The sequence below is a fragment of the Aulostomus chinensis genome, chromosome 18 (genome assembly GCF_037954235.1).
Source record: "Aulostomus chinensis isolate RoL2024-O1b breed Wild chromosome 18, RoL_Achi_v1.0, whole genome shotgun sequence".
NCBI lineage: Eukaryota > Metazoa > Chordata > Actinopteri > Syngnathiformes > Aulostomidae > Aulostomus > Aulostomus chinensis.
The window spans coordinates 8,189,973-8,213,960 of record NC_141337.1 but is presented as its reverse complement, the minus strand read 5'-3'; the positions used below and the strand labels follow the sequence as shown (position 1 = coordinate 8,213,960).

At 40.9% G+C, this 23,988-nt stretch overlaps 3 protein-coding genes across 7 annotated transcripts in view; all 3 read left to right on the top strand.

Moving 5' to 3' along the window:
* Positions 1-144: 144 nt before the first annotated feature.
* Positions 145-9,890, top strand: atp13a1 (ATPase 13A1). The gene is made up of 25 exons (XM_086185294.1): positions 145-636; positions 1,695-1,784; positions 2,068-2,331; positions 2,430-2,585; positions 2,694-2,763; positions 2,841-2,947; positions 3,053-3,182; positions 3,318-3,373; positions 3,457-3,583; positions 3,698-3,835; positions 3,930-4,050; positions 4,154-4,311; positions 4,511-4,686; positions 4,768-4,878; positions 4,982-5,107; positions 5,193-5,301; positions 5,426-5,619; positions 5,783-5,879; positions 5,985-6,169; positions 7,044-7,158; positions 7,270-7,466; positions 7,759-7,901; positions 7,985-8,096; positions 8,175-8,318; positions 8,406-9,890. The coding sequence occupies exons 1-25, from the start codon at positions 283-285 to the stop codon at positions 8,514-8,516; spliced, it is 3,591 nt and encodes a 1,196-aa protein (XP_086041420.1). The 5' UTR covers positions 145-282; the 3' UTR covers positions 8,517-9,890.
* A 169-nt stretch (positions 9,891-10,059) lies between these two features.
* dsn1 (DSN1 component of MIS12 kinetochore complex) lies at positions 10,060-14,383 on the top strand. 2 transcript variants are annotated; one of them, XM_086185295.1, is made up of 11 exons: positions 10,060-10,352; positions 10,590-10,626; positions 10,703-10,982; positions 11,093-11,166; positions 11,354-11,426; positions 11,547-11,628; positions 11,733-11,789; positions 11,894-11,965; positions 12,048-12,195; positions 12,722-12,809; positions 12,910-14,381. In XM_086185295.1, the coding sequence occupies exons 1-11, from the start codon at positions 10,249-10,251 to the stop codon at positions 12,990-12,992; spliced, it is 1,098 nt and encodes a 365-aa protein (XP_086041421.1). In that variant the 5' UTR covers positions 10,060-10,248; the 3' UTR covers positions 12,993-14,381. The 2 variants fall into 2 exon arrangements, with proteins under 2 accessions (XP_086041421.1, XP_086041422.1); XM_086185296.1 differs by lacking the exon at positions 10,060-10,352 and adding an exon at positions 10,362-10,511 and having other exon boundaries at positions 12,910-14,383.
* Positions 14,384-15,726: 1,343 nt separating this feature from the next.
* pbx4 (pre-B-cell leukemia transcription factor 4) overlaps positions 15,727-23,988 on the top strand; it is a 29,256-nt gene continuing 20,994 nt past the window's right edge. For 2 of the 4 annotated variants that reach the window (XM_086183904.1, XM_086183900.1), the window contains exons 1-4: positions 15,727-15,745; positions 16,391-16,601; positions 18,705-18,818; positions 21,479-21,552. In XM_086183904.1, the coding sequence (XP_086040030.1) occupies positions 16,417-16,601; positions 18,705-18,818; positions 21,479-21,552 (373 nt within the window). In that variant the 5' untranslated portion in view covers positions 15,727-15,745; positions 16,391-16,416. Of the gene's footprint in view, positions 15,746-15,819; positions 16,003-16,390; positions 16,602-18,704; positions 18,819-21,478; positions 21,553-23,988 lie in introns of those variants that run through there. The other 2 variants (XM_086183902.1, XM_086183901.1) reach the window with 2 other exon arrangements.

Sequence of the window (23,988 nt, the reverse complement as noted above, 5' to 3'; positions counted from 1 at the left end):
ATCATCATATTTGTAAGGTATGCACAGTTTAACACGAAATATAAAAGTGTGTGAAAGTTTAGAAATGTGTATTGTTTTTCAGTTCACTCTTGTTACGCCAAGAGTGTTACGTGTCTTTGCGTGTTTACGTATGCGGAAGCCACTGTCAGAGAAGGAGCGACTCGGTAGCGGATTCTGAGGACTGAACCGAGCGACGGTCCTCGGGTAGAATTGCGTTTGTAACGGTTGCAGCACGACGGGGTGGTGAATGATAGAGGGGGCCAAAGAGGTGAGCTAAGTACAATGAACGACGTAAAGAAAGAGAGCGGAATGGCTGCAGATGGGATCGGTGGACCAGATGAGCTGCAAATGGCCCCCTCTGTGAACCACAACCAACATGACAACGGGACCGGCGACGAGTTGGTGAGCTCGGTGACGCTGTACAGGCGTAGGCCCCGGCTGCTACATGGCACTGTCCTCCCGTTCCTGGCTATTCTCTACCCGGGCTGGCTGTACGTGTGGTTAGGAGTGTACGGTGCCTCCGAGTATCCGGAGGCAGGCCTCCTGGCGCTAGCCGCTATCGGGATCGCGCACGTCCTCACAGCTCTCTCTGGTTATTGGTCCGTCCACGCGCACTGTTGGCTCACTTGTTCCAAGGTAAATACTTCTGAAAGCAACAATAATACGGTGGTAACCCTCTGTCATTCATAGGGAACCCGGTGCTTACCCCCTCCTCTGTACACAGGCTTCAAATGCCAGGGTCAGCATGGTGTGGCGGTGAACCCAGTTAATGGTTCTGATGAATTTCTCCGTCCTCAAAAACACTAGTCAAGCACCCACTTAATTTTAAAATAAAAATGTCTTTGATTTGGACACTTCCTATTATCAATTGCATATTGTCTATCACTGTTTGTAATATACGTAGTGTTAATTTTCTGGGACTTGTGAACATTAGGGTTCAAACAGTCACGAAAATAAACGAAAAAGTAATCGAATTTGAAAATAGCAGTTTCCGGGCTTGGAAAAGTTTTTAAAAAATCTGGGAAATGTCATGCAATATTCGTCACAAATACTTTACCTGGATATTAGAGTACATGTGGTTCGGAATGACAGAGTGAAATTTAATCGATTTTCCCATGCATGTTTAGCTTGTCATGAGTTTTGATTAGATAGAAGCTGGAAAATTTTGATAAGAATTTCTTGGGTTCTTTTTCATGTGAAAATGCACTTTTCAGAGATTGTATGGTTATGAGAATTCCCAAAAGTCATGAAAATCTATGTGTGAAAATCTTCATGAACCCTGGAGGATAGTAGAAAATCCTATATCAGAATATTATGTTTCTAATCTGCAAAGATGGTGTAAAAAACTGTATTATTGTCCAGAAAGAGCAGCCTTGTGCTATCAAATTGTGAGGGACATAATTTGTGACGCATAATATTTGATGATACAGAATTCACCATATAGCTCCGTGTGTGAAGGCTTCCTCATAAGAGAATATAGCTCCTACAGATGTGTATTGTAGATTTCTGTCAACTATTTCATCTGGTGAAATTTCTCAAAGATACAGTGAAACGTTTTGAAGAATCTGCCTGAAGTTTAATTTGATCACTCACCTGTGTGTCGTGATGTGTGTGATTTTGGAGGAGAAAACAACAGCTACACCGAGATAACATTGACCTACTTAAGTGTGTGAATTTGTCTCCTGTTCTCTCAGGAACCGGACCCAAACAAGGCTACGCTGGCAAAGGTTATACCCACCCCCAATAATGGTTCTGCAGAGCTTGTCCCACTGCAGAGGGACCAGGTCAGTTTGCAGTTTTACTCTACTTAAGCCCTAATTGTTTTAAATGGGAACATGTAGGGAAATTGTTGTTTTCCTTGTTGATTATTTTGCATTTTTGGCAGAAGTGGTTATGTTTGATTTAGGATTTTACCTCAATGGTGTCTGAAAGTTTGGTATCAAACCTTTTGTTTCAAATGAAAATGGAGGACTGACCCTTTGTCTTGTTGTTCAGGGCGTAATCCTCCAAAATACTAATGCTGGTTTATTTATTTTTTTTATCTCCTTCCCTTCTATTGACCAACAGGATGAAAATGGAGATGGGATTCTATGTTTTGAGTTTCAAAAGATCCGTTACAACTTTGACCATAAAGAAAAGAAATGCTTCTTTCCAATAGCATTTCCCATCAGCCACCCGATGGGCTACTTTCAGTCCTGGCGTGGCTACCAGGAGGAGGCTGATCTGAGAGCTGCAGAGAAGCGATACGGCACCAATCGTGCTGAGATGGTTGTTCCAGATTTCCTGGAGCTATTTAAAGAAAGAGCTACCGCTCCCTTTTTTGTTTTCCAGGTGTGTTTTAATTCCTTTTTAATACATGTTTTTTATTTTGTATTTTTTTTCTATGTATGCCCACTTGAAGTTATTTATCCTTCCTCTGCTTCCATCAGGTATTCTGTGTGGGACTGTGGTGTTTAGATGAGTACTGGTACTACAGTGTGTTTACGCTGTTCATGCTAGTGGCGTTTGAAGCTTCCCTGGTCCAGCAACAAATGAGGAACATGTCAGAAATCCGCCGCATGGGGAACAAGCCCTACATGATCCAGGTCAGCTTGCTCAAAGCCACATTCGTTCCTGAGTCACAAAACTCTTACCTACTGCGAAGCTGAGATGTCTTTAAGCTTTCCAGTTTAATTTAGTGCGTTTCGTGGCAGGTGTATCGTAACCGCAAGTGGAGACCCATATCAAGTGATGAGCTGGTCCCTGGTGACATCGTCTCTATAGGTAAGATTCCCGTCGATGTTCTTTTTATGTTCTCAACAACGACATCCAGCTGAATGAGTGTTCCACATGATTTCCAGGACGTTCTCCCCAGGACAACTTGGTGCCTTGTGATGTGCTTCTACTCAGGGGCCGTTGTATTGTGGACGAGGCCATGCTGACTGGAGAGTCTGTCCCCCAGATGAAGGTTAGAGGCAGACTGCAGTCCCGATGGAGATACAGAACATATATATAAATGCAGTGGACTTATTTTGGGATTTTGTAATAACCGCTGATATTATGGGATGTGCAGGAGCCGGTGGAGGACTTGGATCCAGAGCGAATTCTTGACCTTCAGACAGACTCTCGACTCCACATCATCTCTGGAGGGACAAAAGTGGTCCAGCATAGCCCTCCATTAAAAGCTAGTGCTGGACTCAAACGTAAGGAACACCCTTACTACTCCCTTTCACAGACCCCTCAAATCCAAATGTGGAAGCATTTGGATTTGTTATAGTTCTGTAATTTTTTTGCAGTTTTAATTTTCCGTTGGTCTGTATTTTCTCTTCTATATGCAGCTGTAGACAACGGCTGCGTGGCCTATGTACTGAGAACAGGATTCTACACCTCTCAGGTTAGAATGTCTGTATTTTAAACCTCATGTGTCACGTAGAGTTGTAGCTGTGTAATAAATGTGGGTACAAATTTTCAATCTAGGGCAAACTGTTACGGACAATCCTCTTTGGTGTGAAAAGAGTGACCGCAAACAACCTGGAGACGTTCATCTTCATCCTCTTCCTTCTTGTGTTTGCCATTGCTGCAGCTGTCTATGTGTGGGTAGAAGGTGAGGAACACAGAACGTCCTCTTTACTTAACAGACATACTTATAGTCAAAGTGATAGCTTATGGATGTGTGCGTATGTTATTGATTCCTCTATCTTTGTTTTTTCTTTCTCAGGGACCAAGGACGTCAGCAGGAACCGCTACAAGCTGTTTTTGGAGTGTACTCTAATCCTCACATCAGTGGTCCCACCAGAACTTCCCATAGAGCTTTCTCTGGCAGTGAACACTTCTCTTATCGCGCTTGCCAAACTATGTAAGCCGCTGTGTGCTCCTCCATCGATGAAGAAGCCTATGTTCATAACAGAAGAGGCTCATCTGACACTTATTCTTCTCCTCCTCCTCCTCAGATGTGTTCTGTACAGAGCCCTTCAGGATACCATTTGCTGGGAAAGTGGAAGTTTGCTGTTTTGACAAAACGGGAACGCTGACTAGTGACAGTCTGGTGGTACGAGGAGTAGCAGGCCTCAGGTATATCCTTACCTCAACTCTTAGTGTTTTATTCTTAATGTAATTTTTGGGGGTTAATAGATGCCACACGATGCAATAGGGTTGATATTTGCATTTATGACAGAGAAGGAAAGGAGGTGATGCCAGTTTCTGAGATCCCAGTTGAGACACATCGGGTAGTGGCCACCTGTCACTCACTGGTCACTCTTGATGATGGACAGCTGGTGGGAGATCCTCTGGAGAAGGCCATGCTGACGGCTGCTGACTGGACGCTCACTAAAGGTACAAGGAGATGACAAAGGAGATTTTTGACTTTTAGTTGTACCAAACTTTTTAGATTGATGTAAGAATTTATTCAGCACATCTCAAAGAAATGCTGGTTCTCAAATGCTAAGAAATAGCTACACTTTTAAAATAAAGATCATGGAATCTTTGCCCTTAGAGGAGCTAGGTTTTACTGACTCGCTGTCTCTTTGATCAGATGAAAAGGTTTTTCCACGTGGCATCAAAACGCAGGGACTTAAGATCCACCAGCGTTTCCACTTTGCCAGCGCTCTCAAGAGGATGTCTGTTCTGGCTTCTTATGAGAAGCTTGGATCCACTGAACTCTGCTACATCTCAACTGTCAAAGGAGCCCCAGAGACCCTCAGAGGAATGGTACAGATAGAAGCCATCTTTTTTTAATTCTCCGCCTAATTAAGTGTTCATACTTGAGTATTCATGTGTTTGTGATTGTAGTTTTCAGAGTGTCCAGCGAGTTATGATGATGTCCACAAGGAAATGTCTCGAGAGGGGGCTAGAGTGCTGGCCTTGGGTTACAAAGAGATGGGACACCTAAGTCATCAGCAGGTTTTTATTTCACTTAACTCAAAAACTGCCAGATTTTCTCTGTGTTCTACTCTGATGAGAACAGGTTCTGTTTGAAACCAAAGTGGAGTGTTTTGTCTTGTAGGTGCGGGAGATGAGTCGGAGTTCTCTGGAATGTGACTTGAATTTTGCCGGGTTCATGGTTGTGTCTTGTCCCCTCAAGAGTGATAGCAAGGCTGTTATCAGAGAGATCCAGGAAGCATCTCATCATGTAAATAAACTGATAAAACACAAGAGTGGATGCAAACTCCAACTGCTTGATTTTTATTTTGATAATCTTCTTCTTCTGCTGGCAGGTGGTGATGATCACAGGCGACAACCCCTTAACGGCGTGCCATGTAGCGAAAGAGCTCCATTTCATCAAGAAAGAACACACACTTATATTGCAGCCGGGTCCCAGTCAGGGTATGTTAAGTTAAAAATCTAGAGATTCATGTATATTCGAGTAAGCTTGTAAGAAAGTAAAAAGCACAAAGGTTATTGGAGTGAATCTTTTGCAGAAGGTCATGGCTTCTTGGTTTGTTTTCAGGCCTGTGGCAGTGGGAGTCCATTGATGGTAGTGTTCATGTGCCACTGCCACCTCCCTCTATTTCATCATTCGTGCATCAGTTTGACCTGTGTGTAACAGGTGAGGGGCTGGCCAGACTCTGTTTTGACCCCCAGCTACTACACACCCTCTTGCCTCACATAGGAGTGTTTGCCCGCGTTAGTCCAAAACAGAAGGTAAGTGCTAAAGTAGGAGTTCCTGCCATGTTTAGAAAAGCCTACCATAGAGGACATAAATCACTACTAACATATCCACATTTGTGTGTGTCATAGTCTTCATTTTTTTCTTTATACGATCATTGATATGTGGCTTAACACATAAAACTCTCTTGTGTTTCAGGAATTTGTTATTACCAGTCTAAAGGGGCTGGGGTATGTGACACTGATGTGTGGTGATGGTACGAATGATGTTGGAGCTCTCAAACACGCTCACATAGGTAAGACTTAACTGTCACGTGGTGCCCTATTTTTTTTTTTTTTGGCCTCTTCTGATTTCATAATTTCAACAGTGTATAATTTTTACAAAATTTTCCTTTATTCAGGTGTTGCCCTGTTAGCCAACGCCCCTGAGCGCATGCCTGAGAAGAAGAAACGGGGAAGAGAGAAGGAGGTGTCCACAGTAGATCCTCGACCTTCACCACCTGTAGCTTCAGGAGGCAAATTGAGTTCTAGAGCAGCCAGACAGAGAGTGATGGCCCAAAGAGAAGAACAACTTGCAGCTCAAAAGGTGTATGTCTTTATGACTTGGTGGAAATTCTCCTTTGGGACATTTATTGTAGAATACTTCACTAGAAGTTAGCTGTCTTATTCCCGCATCCTAGTGGGTACTCCTCATATGCTCGTCAGTGCCTCTGAATGTAGCATATGCAGTAGCCTGCACAATTAATCAAAGTATAATCAAACTCACAATATTGCCAAATGAAATATCCAAATGCCTGGAACTGCAGTTTTAATTTGCTGAAGGTATTTACCGTCATTAAAAATGGAGCATCGTGGCGCTACAGAGGTGCCCCGGCTTTGAAATCGTATTTCCCAGATGTTAAGGAACAAGGCTGGTTTGGCACAGACCCCAGAAAAAGTCACATCATCATTTTTGTTGTCAGAGAAAATGAAAAGCAAAACTACTATTCCTACGAACATAATCAGTCATAATGCAGTACCTGTCAGATAGTCTCAATACAGTTTTTTGTTTTTTTGTTTTTGCATATTCTTCAGTTCTGCCATGCTCAGACATGACAAGGTCATATGCACTACTACCCCCAGTTTAGTCCTACAGACAGAAATCAAAGCCTGGTGAACCAGCTTTTAACTCCTTACCTCTGACATCTATTTTGTTCCTCTTGTGTCATTAAGGTCTTCATAGGCTTACAAGAGGTACACGATGGATGTCATAAACAAGGAGTTACACATTGCCACCAGGCTTGGTTCTCCTGTTCGTCAGACTAAACCGAGGGTTCAAAAGTTTACAGAAAGGCAAAGACATTTTGACGCAAGAACATTGCTTGAACGAGGCCCAGTTTTTCTCAAAGTAAATTAACCTTTGTTTGAAATGAAAGCATGGCAGGGCACTGTTCTGAACTTTGTGGTATGTTCTGTACCAGGAGAGGATCAGTCAAGTGCTGCGGGAACTCGAAGAAGACCAGGTACAAATAGTAAAGCTGGGTGATGCCTCCATCGCTGCCCCGTTCACCTCCAAACTCTCATCCATACAGTGCAGTAAGTAACATTCCCTCACTATTTTAGGGTGTAACATGGTTCACAAAGATCCAAACATAAAGGTCCTTCCACATTTGAAACCTGTTCCTTGCGGCCTTTGTCTGCCCCCAGTCTGCCATGTCATAAAGCAAGGCAGGTGTACACTGGTAACGACCCTGCAGATGTTCAAGATCCTCGCTCTGAACGCCCTGGTGCTCGCCTACAGCCAGTCTGTGCTGTACCTAGAGGGGGTCAAATTCAGTGATTTCCAGGCGACCCTGCAGGGGCTGCTGTTGGCTGGCTGTTTCCTCTTCATCTCTAGGTCAAAGGTGAGAATGTATATTAAAACAATCAGTGGTCCTGATTCACAAATTGTTTTTATGTACAATTTACTCTTGTACATTTTTTTGCATTGCAGAGATTTGAAGATTAAAATTGTATCGTAATGTACGATAAAATTGCTAAAAGAAAGTCCTAAAGCCTGTAAGGAAAAAAAAAAAAAACCTGTGCTAAGATCGATCTTGAATCGTCATGGATGCTTATATTTCTGTTAAGGTCATCTTTTCTGGTATGCATTTTTTAATAACAACAACACTGTTATTTTTTCTCCCTTTCCCTCAGCCTCTGAAAACATTGTCTCGGGAGCGGCCGTTACCAAACATCTTTAATCTTTACACGGTGCTGACAGTGCTGCTGCAATTCGCCGTCCACTTCTGTAGTCTGGTGTATCTTTACAAAGAGGCGCAGAGCAGAAGTCCTCCGAGGTAAGAGTAGGCAGAGATTGCTCAGCAGCCCTCTTCACCAAATAAAGCATCCCATTTGTTCCATTGTCCTTTCTCTGTTGCAGAGAGGAGCAGTTTGTAGACCTTTACAAAGAGTTTGAACCCAGTCTCATCAACAGCACCGTGTATATTATGTCTATGGCTATGCAGATGGCCACATTTGCCATAAACTACAAGGTACTTAATTCTGTTTTAATAGGTGGTTTTTGCACACTTGATGGTATAATTGACTGCATATATGGTTTTGTTTGATAGGGTCACCCTTTCATGGAGTCTCTCAGTGAGAATAGACCACTTCTATGGAGTATCGCTCTCTCTGGTTTAGCCATTGTAGGACTCCTTACAGGATCTTCACCAGAATTCAATGAACAGTTTGCTCTTGTAGATATTCCAACCGAGGTAAATTGACATTGTTTTTTATTTATAACATCTTTGTAATATTTATGTAGTTACCATGGTAACCTGCTTCCTCTTCCTTCCTTGCAGTTCAAATTAATCATTGCCCAGGTTCTGGTGATGGACTTCGTCACCGCTCTGCTGGTGGACCGTGTCCTGCAGTTCCTGCTTGGCAAAGGAACTCTAAGGCTGCCTTCTTGAACTCAGTGCCAACAGCAACCGCTGCCCTTACGAACCAAACCCTAAAGGGAGAGAAGACTTTGGAGAAACAAGAGAATTGAAGCTGTTGTGACATGCACAAGACAGCTGAGATAGTCATGGCGTGTAGTACTGTATGCTCCGTGCACCCGCTCCCTCATCCTGCTCTGCTCACCTCTGTTTCTGTATTTTCATCAGCTCTGTGTTTTGATTAGTGTCTTTCCCGTAACTTATACATTTTCTCTACACTTCTCGCTCCCTTCATCTTTCCCTCCCCCGCTGCTACACAAGGCCATGAAGACAGCAGTATTGAGTGGAGTGCAAGACTGTGTGCCAGCCAGAGTGAAACACACAGGGGGCACACGAGGGGGCATTCTCCAAGAGAATTACAAAGTGTTTTGTTTTCTTCTTTTTTGACTACTCTCCCTGATTTTGTAAAAAGTGAAAAACATCTAACAGACTTATAAAAGACTTACAGATAAAAAAATTAAGTCTGTCAAGTGTTTTGTCAAGATTTGATCTGCATTTGCAGCTGATTTGAGTTATTGTCAGAGATGGTAAGTCTTTGAATGAATGGGAAATGTGAATTCAGTGTAATTGTAGAAAATGGAATTGACCTGATGTAATTTTTCATCTCTTGGGACACACACATTAGGGCTAAAACTGAAAATGCCATTTCATTAAATGTTTTATTTCTAGGAGTTCATATTAGTCAACATTACCGTAAAAGCACCGGTGATTGATATCATGTCTCTTGACCAGAATATTCATAATATAATAATGAAACTTGTTATATAAGAATTTTAAAAAGCAGGGTGGACATTGTATATAATTTCCTAATTGGAAGCTGATAAATTTAATCAAAATATATTACACAAGACAATGGGACAACAGAACATTTAAGTATAATTTAGATGAGCCAATAACTGGAATCTGTAAACTGCTGCTCTTGATCTTTGATATGAACAAACATGTCAAATCATAAGAGCTTAAAATAACCTTTCCTCTGATCAAATGATTCTCATTTCCATGTCTGTAAGACTTCAGGAATATCACCAATGTCCATGGTATGAATGAACTACCTGTTAAAAAGCCTCAAGGAAAAAAACTTCATCACTGGAATCAATATTGTTGCACCCAAACTAATCAAAGCCAGTGTCCACTGTGATAAGAAGATGTATGTCTAGTCTAGAATGTATGGTTGCTGTAGTCTCACATCCATAACAGTCGACTTCACCATTATTGGGGCTGCTTTCTCACACTTTAAAAGACTGACATTTATGTTAGAGCCCAAATTTTGTGACTTTACACTTATGAGTATTATCAGATGCCTAACACCCCTTATTATTTTGTAGAACCAATCATAAAAACTCCCTGTAATCAGGAAAATCTTGGCCAATTTCTATATGAATCATTCAATATTTGATGCATTTTTTCATAGTAAAGCACTGGTAGTCTTGTAAGGATGTCATGTCATCTGGGTCAATGGAAATGGAATCTATGAAGCTTCACTGGAACTTATGCAGAACTGATCAAAGGTTCTTGGTACTTGAGAAAGTTGAAAATAATGCCATATTGAAACGGGGGAGAGAAAAAAAACATTTGCCACCCAAGCAGCATCAATTCTCCCAGGCAGATTTGAATACTTCTTCCCAGTTGTGTACCATCAGAATGATAATGTTTCTCAACCGTGCTTCGTCATAACAGAATTTACAAGTAAACTACATTTCCCAGAATGCGTAGTTCCGTAAAAGGGCTTGGCTTGTTAGGCGCGCGCTGTAGAGACAACAATTTGAAAGAAAAAATGGCGGAGAAAAATTCGTCCATCGGAGGAGACGGGTTTGTAGCTTATTTTTCATCGATGTAATACGCGAATTAACAAAGTTTTGGTGGTGTTAAGGTAACATTATACCAAGAAGTAGTTTTTTTCAATTTTTTAAAGTGTCATCTGAAGCTAACTGTTGGTTTGCAGCGCTCGCTACAACGTCAACATTAAATGTCAGCGAATGAACACAAACTTTTGTTAAAAAAGCATCTTTAAAATAGTAAGTTTGAATAACCATAATTGTGTTTCAGCTGTGAAGGTGTTGCCACTGCTGAGGCCAAAGATGAGGTAACTTTTTAAACTGTCATTTAATACCAACACTGTTCTTTCAGGCATCATAACCGATGCTACTTTGCTCTTTCAGTCTGCACCCATCCAAGTCAACTCAATGAATATGACACCCAAACGGTGTTCCTCCACGAGCCCAAGCACGGCCCCTCCACGCAAATCTCCCCGCACCGACTCACTGTCACCCACCACACTCACTTCAGATCCTGGAGAGGGACTTTTAGAGACAGACAAACAAGAAATACCATCAGTAAACACGGAAGAACCGTCGGTCAGCCCCTCCGCACGGAGGAAATCCTGGAGGAGAGCCACCATAACCCGACGTTCTCTCCCTGCCCTCCCCAACCCATATCAGAGTGAGTTGAGTGGCTTTTTTGCCCTCCTTGCAGTCAGTAAAGAATGGTCACTTGCTTTAATTTGTCAACTGCATCATAACTAATTGGGTGTTTTTTGTTTGTTTTTGCAGCTTTGAGCAGGAACATAAGTACATCCTTACCCCAACAAGAAAGGCTAGAAAAACTGATGGAGGCTTCGGTGAAGGTGAGTCCAGTTGAATGTTTTACTCTCACCCCCACTATAGAAGTGAGGAGGTTAACAAAACAGTTGGTCTTCAGAACTGACATTATTGCTTTTTTTTTTCTTCTAAGGCCACATATAGTTAATTTAAACAGGTCATAGCTAAAATTACTAATGTATCACTGTGTAATAACTAATGCTTTGTTGTTAGCTGGCAATAGAGCGACTGCAGACTTCACTCAAGTCGTTGCCAAACTCCTCACCGGAGTCTTTTCAAAAACAAGGTTTGTGAATAGATAATTTCATTTGCTACACATTGCATTTGGCTTTTTTTTCTAAATTGCATGGCTGTTATAGAAAATGTTATGAAGTCATTTCCGTGTTCTGTTCCTTGATTGGTGTAGTTGAGAACATGCAGAAAGAGTTAAGCTCTCTGACCAAAAGCACTGAATCCCAGAGTCAGCAACTCCCTGTTAGTGCAACAAGGTAATGCTCATGTGACTGTGCTTTCCTCTGCATGTATAGATTCACTTGTGCTGCAGCCTCCAAATTGGTATTTTATAATCTGTTACTGTGGCATTTGCTTTCAGATCAAGTGATCCTTCATTACAAAGAGCCATGGAAAACATCCAGACGGCCATCAACAGGTTCTTTGGTCATCTTTTTTTTTTTTTGTATTGTAAACCACTTATTCAAACAAAGATATTGTGAGCCAGGACATTGCTTTCAAACAGCCTGTGCTGTGTTTTAGGCTCCAGGCTGAAAGTGAGTCCTGGGAAGCACTATTAAACAAACACCGGAGCAGAGCAGAGGAATTAGACAGGTGTGTTCTGTCATTGAGAAATGCTGCACCATTGCTTTGGCTTCTCAGATTTGGGCCGATAAGTTGTCCTTGTTTGTTACAGGAAATTGGCACAGGGCCCAAAGAGTGTTGTATCATCAGATTGTACAACTATGGCCCAGTCCTCCCAGTACCAAGTCATTCAGAGTAAACCTGACTACCGCAGTCTCCTCTCAAGACAACAGCCTGTGCTTCACACCATGGCGATGATTGTATGTATAATACTGAATTTTATAGAACTACTAAAAGTCATTAAGAGCAAAAGCTGGAACTTAGAGTGAAAAACTATCCACAACATCAGTTTACCAACTCCCAAATGCATCATGTAGAGCTTTTCTGGTGTGGCTCCAGCATGACCAGCTGGCTCATTCAGCTGAACCAGTTCACTCATTTTATGTATTTTTAGCTCAAATCAAGGTGTTTGTTTCTTTGTCTACGATTATATTGTATATAATGATATTGCCGTCTGTCCTAGATAGAGTTGCAGCAATGATTATAGCCATAATTGACCCTGAACATATCACCGTATACAGAATTACACAATAACGATTTATGAGGGGTCGTTAGGTTCTCTGGCTGCAGTTGTTATCCTAAATATCATTAAAAAAAATGTACGCTATATGATAATCGTCAGAGTTTATATCATTGTTTACTATGGCCTGTACTGCTTCATTCCTGAATGTATTTAGATTTACTTTATTGTTTCATGTAATGATTTATTAATTTTCTAATCTATAGATGGACACTCAGTGTAAGATGGTTCAAGAGCTTCTGTCCATCAAGGAGCAGGCACGGTTAATGGTGAAAGAGGCCAGTGGCCGTTTGGGTAATGAATATTTCTGCCTTCATTCCTAACAGTAATTATTTTGTTACCCTCACCAGTAATCTCACAATTAAACATTTAATCTGGTTACTTTTCTTCCTAGCGGCAGAGGCAGGATTCCAGGATCTCTCCCCCAATGTCATTAAGAGCTTAATGATGGCACCTCTATCATCTGCAACCACATAGTCTCTCTAGCTGGAGGCGAGCAGGAGCGACCAATCTTCATTGGATTATTTTTTTTATGATCTATATATGCAGCTGATAGGTGTACTTCCTGGTAATTTTGTGAGCTGAGAACATAATTTTCTTGCTCTGTTTTTTTTTTTTTTTTGTCTGATTTTTATAATATCAAGAAAGGTCTGGCTTTTTCTGTATCAAAACAGGGTTTTTATCAATACTTTGTTGCAGTAATTCATGGGTTTAACCAGCAGGTGGCAGTGGCTGGCTATATAAAATTGTTACAAGCTTGCAGTAGTTTTTTCTGTTTTACCTTATGAAACAGTCATGACTGGACTGACAGCTGACAGAAATGGAAAAATATTCAAATGTTTTATAAATCTGTCAATATCCTGCAAAGCCAGGGTTCTGGCCATTCCTTTAAAGATGTACATCAATTCCTCACCTCTTGAAAATGATTATCTTACGAGGTTAATACCTGAGTAGTTTGAGTACAGTTTTATAAATGTCCCCAAAAGTGCTTAGATTCTATAAGAACACGAGGTATAATTTTAAAGAATAAAGGAGGAAAAAAAAGACATCTGACCTTTTGAAGACATTTATTTTTGTGTGAACTGAAACGGGAACATCAAACTAAACAGCAGCATGACTCTAGAAGGATCCTGCTCTTCAGTTGCTGTGTAGTTTATGTTCATTTCTTGTCCGTGCTCATCCTCAGTCACGTTTACTCTCTTTTTGGTGGTGCATCTATTTCACTTCATCAGTGTCCCCTGACCATTCAGGAGGAGGCCCCTCCCCCACAGTGACTCACCCCCATCTCTTGCATTTGGCTGGGTCACTGATGCAGAACGAAGCTTTGACATTGTACCAGTCAGTCAAAGCTTTGTTTGCTATCACTCCTATCTCTTGGAAGCCTTTATTCATTAATGTTCATACTTAATTTATTTTGATTCCAGCAGGAAGAAACACCGCTCCTTGACAACAGTAAATAAGAGTAAATGGCTTTTCTCCGTTGTGCTGTTATGATCTACAACATGGTGAAATTTCCTTGGGCTTTTATTCAAGGGAGTGACTGGGACAAGCAGAGAAGACAAGTGGGGTTGTGACCGTGAGAGTTGTGTGTAAAAGGAGGATGGTGCACAGCAGGAGAGATCGATTCTTATTTAGATGAAAATGAGGCTTGATGCTTGTGGGGTGAGAGGAGGGCAGCTTGAGCATCCAAATGAATAGAAGTTTCACAGAAATGATCCTTAAATGAATCACCAACAATAAAACATGAAGAAGTTTACAAAGCCACTGTTGTCTCTTTACTTTTGAGGAAGATTTCTCTTGACAGTGAAATGCAATTACCTCTGTATTAGATGGTAATCCCTTCAGCTTTTCACTTAAAATGGTGAGACCAACACTTAAAAAAAAACCAAACTCAGTGACCTATTTAAAAGTCAAGTGTTTGGTTTATGCATGTGGATAAAAGGGCTTGGGTGTGACCAGACTTTACTGGTTTCTTGTGGACTGTTTGAGAGAAAGAAATAGATATTTTTGTTGTTTTCTCAGTTTAATATTTACATTTTTATTGAGATGTTGATGTTAGAAAGATTACTGGTTTGTCCTAACTTTCTGAAAGCCATTGCTTGGTATACCTTACCAAGAGGCTTGAACTGTGAGTTTTACTAAATGCACATCACTGTATTTTTTATTCCAGTTGTCTCCCACTTTAGATTGATTAGCCACAGATTGTAGTGGATGGTTGTGTGGAGAGTCAGCATAAACCACTGCCAGTTTGGTCCCACTACCTTATGCACACCCATCATCTCTTCATAGAACAGCAAGGCCGGCTGCAGCTTTCCTCCACATTCATTCAAGCAGCCATTCGTCTTGGAAAGCTGTCTCTCTGATCTGAGTGATAAACTGCTGCAGAATTGTCCTGTTTGCAAAAAAACAAGGACACTTGTTTTCAATCTGTGCTGTCAACATTTTCATACTGAAAACAGATGGGATATTTCTTTCATCTGAGGTTTAGGACTAATATTCTTAGGACCTTTGAGATTGAGTGCTGTGTTTGATGTAAATGATCACAATTTGACCACATTCATTTTTGGGTCCAACTCATGAAATGACTCAGATGAGATCCCTTGTTCATTTTTCCACTCAACACTGAGCAGAAACAGATTACTGCGGTTTATAGTAATAAAGTTCCTCGTTTTGAATATCTTTTTATTTTGCAATTTTGTTTCACCTAAATTCCATGTACACACTCAGAGTTCATTTTCACAAACTGGTTTCGCATGTACCAATCAAATGGAAAACAGATTGAAGTGTGATGAATGAATCCTAACAATCATGCAAAGTCTAAAAATATGCACTGAAAATGAAAAGAATATATATGAAAAAATATATTAATAATAAAACCTCGTAAGTTGCTCAAAAACAAACTTGAGTTCTCTTCATAAATGCAAAAACTAGCAAACACAAGTACAGATGTTTACTACCATATAGTTGGTGGCCACAATATCCCCATTAAAACTGATAGATTAAATTAATATTAATTGTGAACGTGTGTGATTTCAGCCACCATTAATAGGAAAAATATTAACTTCGGAGAAATAGGCTTATGTTAGGACAAACGGTGATGACGTAAGTGGCTATCCTTATATATGTGAAGAGTCACCTGGAGGAATAATAGGAACATAGGGTGAAAATATTTTTACTTCTGTTACACCACATGACGCGAAGTGATACTTGGAAACGTATCTGTTTTTGGAGTGTGTATTCCACCGGGTGTAGTCTACCTTTCAAACCCACCCTCGAGCTCGTCGTTTTGTTGAGTTCAACGGTCAACGCGAGGCACACCGCCGCTCGCGCAGCCCAGAACATCCCACATACTCGCGCGACAGCAACAACAATGGCAAACCGTAGTCTGTTTTGGTAGGAGATTTCTGATTGGAGCTAGACGGTCCGTCAGCTTAGTCGCTGCGACTACGTCCTTTTTTCCCCCCCTTATTAGACTTTTATTTTTAAGGCAAGTGTTTGCCTGCTGGTATTTTTTTTTTTTTGGGAAAAAAAACATTTTTTTTTTCAAAATGTGCGAGGCGCTGTTGGCAAGCTTACACAGTCCGTGCATGTGTGTCCCCGCTGCTTTGCTGCTGGGTTAACGTTACAGCTACTAACCTAGCTGCTTTTCACTCGGTGGTTAGCTAACATTAGCCTGGCCGCGTTTATTGACTTGTGGGCAAAAAAAGACAAACGGATGTTTAGCGTATTCGTGTGATTTGTTTCATGACAACAGCTCTCAACTATATGCTAATCGTCGCTGTCGGGTTCGATAAGAAGTGTTGCATGATTTGTCGTGGAAAATAGTTTGCTGGCTAGCTAACAGGCTAGCTATTTGTGTGTATTCTTCGAATAAGGAAAACGGCGAGTTTCCTTTGAAAGTATGGATGACCAGACCAGGATGATGACGGGTCTCACCGGGCTCGGTGGACTACAACCAGCCGATGTAGGAGATCCAGACTCGGTTAGGAAACAGCAATCCCTCGGTCAGCCTCAACAAGACATAGGGGATATCCTACAGCAAATAATGGCCATCACCGACGAAAGCCTGGACGAAGCACAGGCCAGGTAAGAAAGGCGAAGAGCCATTTTCCTGAAATGATGGCTAAGCTAAACTACGCTCTGTGTCTCTTATTTTGCTTATGGACTTTCTGAGAAACGCAGGGTTATTGCAGCATTAATACAACTTCATGTTACACTGTAAATAAACAACTACGTTTAGTTTCATAATAACTTATTAGCATATCCACATTATTGAGCTGTAACAAAAAGGGAAAAAGAGACGGTTCTTTGTTAATATATGTGCTTTATGGCAAGTTGTTTGTAAAAATACACACTTGCTTTTGCAGAGATAATCGTTTTATCAACGGAGCGTTAACAAAGTTTGAACTTGTGTAGACACTGGTGGCCGTACAAGACTTGAGGTTGTACTTGCTTTACGTGGATCATAATATTAGGCTTCAGCAGTAGTAATACCTTAAGGCCTTCCATTAAACGTTGCATACAGGAAAAAAAAGTCTTATTTCAAAATTCGTTCTCTATATGGCTACATATGATCAGATTACACTGTAAAATCAATAAACAGTTGAGATGCCTGTCAACAAGCAGAATGTTACTTTAGTAAAATCGGGTACTCGTCATGTTGTCAAAAGTTTCATATAATATATGTTTGTGGCTAGTTAGATTTTTCCAGTCACAACAAAATGTATCAGATCCACATCAGTTGAGAATTGATAACCGTCACAGAAATGCAAATGACTGGCTAGATTAAGGTAAGGATTACTCAATAGCTCCAATCCAGGGTTGCCTGTGATGACAGCAGCCACTCATTCATATGACTCCTCACCTTGTGTGTGTGTGTGTGTGTGTGTGTGTGTTACTCCGTGTTTGATTGTTGAGGGGAGTATGTGCTGCAGTGAGTGAATTGCCCTCACTCATCTGCCATGTGGCCCACAGAGCATAAGGTCAGTTTCAGATGAAGCGTCAGTATCTCAACAATAGAAAACGGTCCACTGCAAGACTGTGGCCACTGTGTGATGTGTCATTAGCTAGTGATTTTCCACCCAACATTTGACCACCTGGTTCTCTTAATTAATTCACTCCTCTTTCACTCCCTCCCTCCCTGGTGTTCATCCTTTTCATTGTGTGCTGGGTGCAATCAATTCTCCTATAATGTGTACGCGAGTGCAGCTGTCCGCAAATCGAGTTTCTATTAATGAGGTGGTGGTGAGGGGGAGGGATGATGTTATACTGCCAGCCAGCACTGGGATATTACTTTTCTTCAGAACAAGTTTGAAGACTTAATCAAGCCGCATTTCATGATCAACTGCAAATATTTTTTGCTGTGGAATAGCTCCTGTAGTCCATTATTTTTTTAAATTTTTCTTTTTACCTTGTGGTTTTGTGCACACCATTTACCATAATGAGTAAAATGCTGAATTATAATTTCACGGATTTAAAAGGACAATTATATAACTGGAATAGCTATTCTGGAAAAGGAAGAAACCAATTAAAGGTGCTTCGGAATTGCCAGAGGTGTCCTTGTCATATAATGGTATTGATCTAAACTCCCACTCAGAGCATGTCCTCTTCATGCCATACGTGTACAGGATGAATACATAGGAGAGTGCAGCCTGCTGTAGTTAAGGGAATGTGACACTCAATGTATGGTAAATCCACCTTGTTATGTAAAATATGTACTGTATATAACCAATAACAGCAATTCCGTTGCTAAAATATTCATTCACCGTACTGTAGGTGTTTGTTTATGACAGCCTGGCATGCAAAGTGTGAGAACATTTGGCTGCTACCTTATTTGTCTCTTAGGTTTACTTGAGGTAAGAGGCCAAAATGTACCCAAACTTTAGGACTGCACATAACCTGTTGTTGTTATAAAATGGTTATTTACAGCAGTTTGTCTTAAACTGTGTAGTTCATATCAAAATAAGAAAATACTTTGGTCAAGTTTGTCAACTGCACATCAGTCTTTCAATCATAACCTACAAATGAATGTGTGAGATGGCTCACATGTGACCATGACACCCTTGTTGTGTTGGGTGGCAGTGAGTTGGGATGGGGAGTGGTCAGGGCAATGCAAGAAATGGGTGCTGCAGAGTATGCTTCCTGCACACCATGCGCCCTCATCCTCTCACCCTGTCGCCATATGTTTAGATGCTGGCCAGAGGATTCGCCGGCGCATTGGGGTGGATCAGACGACCCCACAGAGGGAGGGAGAGCAGGGGGGGGCATGGCAGGGGGTGGCCTGCCACTCAACTTCCAGCACAGGTCAGTACAGGACCGCATGAGCACCTCCTTCTCCCCCTCCTGCTCATACCCTCCATGCTGATGGCAGCCCTCCCCCCAACTCAAATCCAGCAGTGACAGAATTGGTGGACAAGCGATACATTTAATACCAGACACATAACACCTTACTTCATTCTGCCTCCATATACTCACAAAGAGGCGGTCTCTGGAGGCATATTAGGCGTGCTATTTGCTAGTCCCCACAGTCCCATCATTAATTCTGTAGTGGACATTCACAACTGGAATTGGTGTTGAGGTCAGGTGTAGCCATCTCATATTCATCTGTGGTTGTTTAAATGTGTGGTTGATGATCTTTTTTGGAAAATAAATGCTTTATTTTAGGGTTTTTCATCCTTTTCATTTCATTCTTATCATAACCAAAAGCTTCATGCTATTTTATTTTGTTTTGTTCAGACATTTACTGTATATTGCACTTTTTCTTCAAATGCGTATTAAAGATGTTACCAATGCAACATGTTTTCTCTTTAAACGATGTCTGTTGTGATTTGTAAATCTCTATAGAATGTGTGCTTGTGTTAGCTCAATCATAAGGGCTAGTCGTTAAGAATACTGGCCACAGAGTTACCATAAAGATGAAAATTCATCAGTAATGGAGCTTTATGAGCTACACAGTGGAAATATAATTTATTCCATGCGAGAGGTCTTTGATATGTGTGCCTATTACATTTTAAAATGTGAAAAACCAAGGCAGTGCCATGTGCTCAGCTGCTAATATACATCTGTAGGCACAGTCATTGTAGTTTGCAGACCAGTATGTTGGATTGAGGGGGAACTACCTGCACAAAAGGACTATGTAGTAGACATCAGTATGTTTTAATCACCTGAAACACCTTTTAATTTTTTGGCTTAGAATTGGAGTGGTGTTGTCCACAGTTGCAAGGGTCTGAGCATAGACTTTCTGATAACAAGCGCTGACATAGCTATGAATATTTTTTTTAATTGTTGAAAGAAACGTGCAGGATTTTTAGTTGTTTCTACATCTTCCTTTGGTACAGAGACGCAAATGAGGACATGGTGCCACCGTCTTTCCATCTCTGAGCTCCTAATGTCTGCTCATGCACTATGTAATTAAAGTTGAACAAAACTGCAGCAAGCGTTAAAGGTGAAATGTGTCTTTGTATTGTGTAATGAGTTAAGTTGATGACTTTCTGCTTTTTGCTGCAATGACTCAATGTTGCGTCTTGTGGAACAGCAGTAGTAGTAGACATGAGGCAACATTGCTAGCTTGTTCTGGCTAAAAGTTTTGTAAATTACATCATTTCATGCTGCTTTCAGGTTCTAGAAGTTCGCGTGATCCTCATAGTACAGACCTGTGGATGGAGGCAAAAAGACATAAGAGAAGGAGGGAAAAATACATTTACATACTGGTAGACACTTGGTGTTACACTAGCAGTTAGCAATAGAATTTTAATTTTTGACAATCATAAGATTGCCACAGTCACACCAACCGAACTCAAAATATATTTCCATTTCTCTCTGTCCCAGTGAAATTGGTTGTTTCACTTTAAACACATATTTCAAGAGATGTTAACTCCGTAAAATGTAATTTTAAAACAAACTTTATATGCGCTGCTATATTCACAGTGATTCTTCAAACTTATACCCTGCATGCCACCAGCTTTGCTGTCAGCTCATATTATACTGATGTGTCTCTACGGTTGTACAGAAAAAAAAATAAACCAAATACTTTTGTGTCTTTGGTTTCTGAAATTTACAAACTTGGCAGTGGATTTGGTAATGTTACTTAATTTGTTTGAAGATAACAAAGTGGTCGATTGTGCTTGCTATTGACCCATATTTTGATAATTGAGGATCATATACTCTTCTAGGCAAACAAGGGACAATTTTCATCATCATTGAAGCAAAAGAAACATGAATGAGCAAAATTAATATGTTGCATGCAATTGCTGAAAACAACCATAAGCATTGGTTTATCATTTCCCCTGAAAGTCATGAAGGCACTGTCGATCACCAGACTCAAAGTCCTGCACACTGCACCTTTAAATGATGTCATGTCATTTTGGTTATTAATATTTTTTTTTACTCTTTGCTTGTAACTAAGTTTTAACACTTGTGTATATATTTCTATGTGGGTGTATGACTCATATGAGCAGGACATTTTGTTGCTAGGTTTTCCTGATTTGATGGCGGTATATGTCCACAATTCTCATTTGCCTGTTTGCCAATAAAAATGACTAATTAAATTAAAATTGCCATTTACAAAGATTATCTCTCACCTTCCCCTTCCATGGAAATAAGTAGTTCAGTAAAAGTAGAAATTACATGTTTTTGTGTTAATTATAGAATCTGGTGCTCGATAATTATGACCTTGAGTTTTGGCATCCTTACCTGTCCCATGGTACAAAGCATCCAGATGACATTACTCTTGTTAGCTCAGATTGATGCTTTGGGGATGTTTCTGCACTGACGAATACATTTGGCTGTTGAAAATGTCTTTAAACTACGTGGCTCTGTTGCTCGCTCTACACTTTTGAAATGCCTCCTGCGTACAGCTTCTGTATCTGGGGGAAGACTTGGAACAACTTGAGATGGAGGTTCTGTTTATTGTAATCCTCCTCACTCTCTACACTTCTTATTCCCTTTTCTCCCTTTTCTTACAGGAAGCATGCCCTGAACTGTCACAGAATGAAGCCAGCCCTCTTCAGCGTTCTCTGTGAGATCAAAGAGAAGACAGGTGAGTTTCTACTTCACTCAGTTTCTTTGTATTCTCCAGTCTACACGGGTTGTAACCTAGTCTTGAGATGAAGTATGCCTCTGGCACTGAGATACTTTTTTGGCCCCACAGAGAACTCTTTTGATTGAACATTGATTGTATTTGTTGTAGAACTTATTGCTTTGGTTCTAGCTCATTCTGTATGTGCATTATTATTTGTTGTTTTGGCCTAGTAATTATGCAAACCTATTTTTGGCCTCTGTGCAGACTTCAAACTGAAACTGGTCTTTATGGATCAGCAGAACATACTACAGAACGTTCTAACCTATCATTTATTATACAGTATTATCATATACATATTTATCAGATTGTTGAATCTGCAGACAGGTCATTTTTAAACATAGCGGTACTGGTCGATACCAGTCTTCTCCTCTGTATTCATCATTTGTTTGTGATGAGGTAACAATCAGGCAATTCCAAAAACATTGTTTTTTTTATTGATAATATTGATATTAGTCATCAGCCAAAACGGTTGTGAAAATATCAATATATAGAATATTGATTTTAAAAAATCCCACATTGTGCATCCCTAATGTTTAGATTAATTCAAGCCTAATCCTGACAGAAAATGAATACATAATAGTTGACAGCATTCAGATATGACAAACTCCACAGGGGCTGATTTGCAGTCAGTGTTACACAGTGTAGTATAATTAATATCTGTGCATATCAATGCTGTACCTTCATCCGGACATCAACAAGAAACAATTCAGACACTGCTTTAAAATAAAAGCTAAATTTCCCATAAACTGTTGGAACTCTTTAAAATATTTTACATTTGCTCCTCCTCGTGAAATTATTCACAGTAAAACAAGCTGCTTATTCCCATCTTGTTAGCTATTCAAGTCAGCTATCTGACAGATTCTAGTTTGGCTCAAAGGAGGAGGCCTGCGATGGATGGCAGATTGATGGTTATGGTACTGTGGATGGGGTGGGTTTTTGAAGCCTCTCCCTCCGTGGGTCTCTCTCCCTTCTTGTCTTCCTCTGAGCTTCCCTCTCTTTCGCTTGCCTTGTGTATCTTCTAACTGAAAACCTCTCTTGTTCAAATACAATTTGAAAATGCTGCACTGCTGCCTGTTGTGGCCCTCTGTCAATAATGTATTATTGCTCTCCAGTGATTGGAGAAAAGTAAAGGCTAGGCTTGAGTGAGTGGGGCAGGGTACACAGTTTCCCAGGCAACCAGTGGTCTTATTTACCTTAATGCCATTCACTTTGATTTTCACATTTAGTCTCTCAGCAAACTGGCGAGAGCGTCGGTGAATACTCATACAGTAAGCCGAGCAGAAAAACAGACAAGACATGGTGGTAGTATAACACTACATGGATACTTGAGGTGAATATGCCAACCATGAGATATAGAGATCTTTGGCTTTGGCTTTGCCTTTACCCTGCTGGCCATCTGCCACGTAGTGCCCCCTAACGACACTGTGTACCTGCTTTGGCATTTCTGTGCTATTCCATCAGACCCCCTGCAGGCTCCATTATGTGCCCCAGGAATTTGAATTGACTTCTCTTCAGCACAGCTTTTGGAAGACCCAATCAGTAATCCTCTAGTATCTCCACAGATTTTTATGCTGTCTTTTTTTCACTATCATGCACTTGTCAGCACATTCACATACACATTCTGTCTCTCTTGCACACATCCGTGCACACTGAAGAGGGATAAAAGCAAACTCGGTCTTGGGTCTACTCCTACTGCTTCGGTGTTGTCCTCTCCCCCTCTCTCCCTCTGCCTCGCTTCCATTCTTGAAAGAGAAGACTTGCTTTGAACTCGGGGCTTTGATATGGTAATGTAATGGTGGTGGTGGTGGAGGAGGGGAAGAGGGGTGTGGGGGATGGGAGGTGAATTCCTCTGAGTGCTGCAGTTGGTTAGATTGTTTTCATTGTAAAGGAAATGTTCTGCGCAAATGCCAGTACCCCCTTCTTACCATCACCGCCCCAAACCACCCCCCTTCCCATTTTCCAACAGTGCCTGTGTTACCCGGAGCTCTCACATTAAACATGACCTCCATCTGCATGAAATTTGCTTCTTAATACTTTATTAAAGATACACTCAAAACAAGAATTAAAGTACTCTGAGAGAGACAGGAAATGATCAGAGTTGAGAGCTGGTGGCTTTGCTTCAACTCAGTTCTGTTCTCCCTTGCTCTCATGGGTATTTACTGTAAAAATAGCTCTTGGTGCAATGGGACAGCTTATGCCAAAATCTCTCACAAGCCACTGCAGTCACTCTCAGAAGTTTTTCATTTAGTTTGGGCATGTTTGAGGTGTTTCTCTTTACTTTTATGTTCTTTACACATGACAACAGTGAATCTGTCACTCACTCTGTTCTGTCACCCAGCTCAAGCCTGAACATTCCCGGTTGTTTATTTTTGGATAAATAAGAGTAAAATTGCT

What these genes read in the sequence shown, in the direction of transcription:
- atp13a1 (XM_086185294.1), top strand. Translation starts at nt 283, where the DNA reads ATGAACGACGTAAAGAAAGAGAGCGGAATGGCTGCAGATGGGATCGGT. An exon ending in CGAGGAGTAGCAGGCCTCAG is followed by an intron (nt 4,051 to 4,153) that starts GTATATCCTTAC and finishes CATTTATGACAG; the next exon opens with AGAAGGAAAGGAGGTGATGC. An exon ending in GCAGCCGGGTCCCAGTCAGG is followed by an intron (nt 5,302 to 5,425) that starts GTATGTTAAGTT and finishes GTTTGTTTTCAG; the next exon opens with GCCTGTGGCAGTGGGAGTCC.
- dsn1 (XM_086185295.1), top strand. Translation starts at nt 10,249, where the DNA reads ATGCGTAGTTCCGTAAAAGGGCTTGGCTTGTTAGGCGCGCGCTGTAGA. An exon ending in GGAGTCTTTTCAAAAACAAG is followed by an intron (nt 11,427 to 11,546) that starts GTTTGTGAATAG and finishes TGATTGGTGTAG; the next exon opens with TTGAGAACATGCAGAAAGAG. An exon ending in TTCACACCATGGCGATGATT is followed by an intron (nt 12,196 to 12,721) that starts GTATGTATAATA and finishes TCTAATCTATAG; the next exon opens with ATGGACACTCAGTGTAAGAT.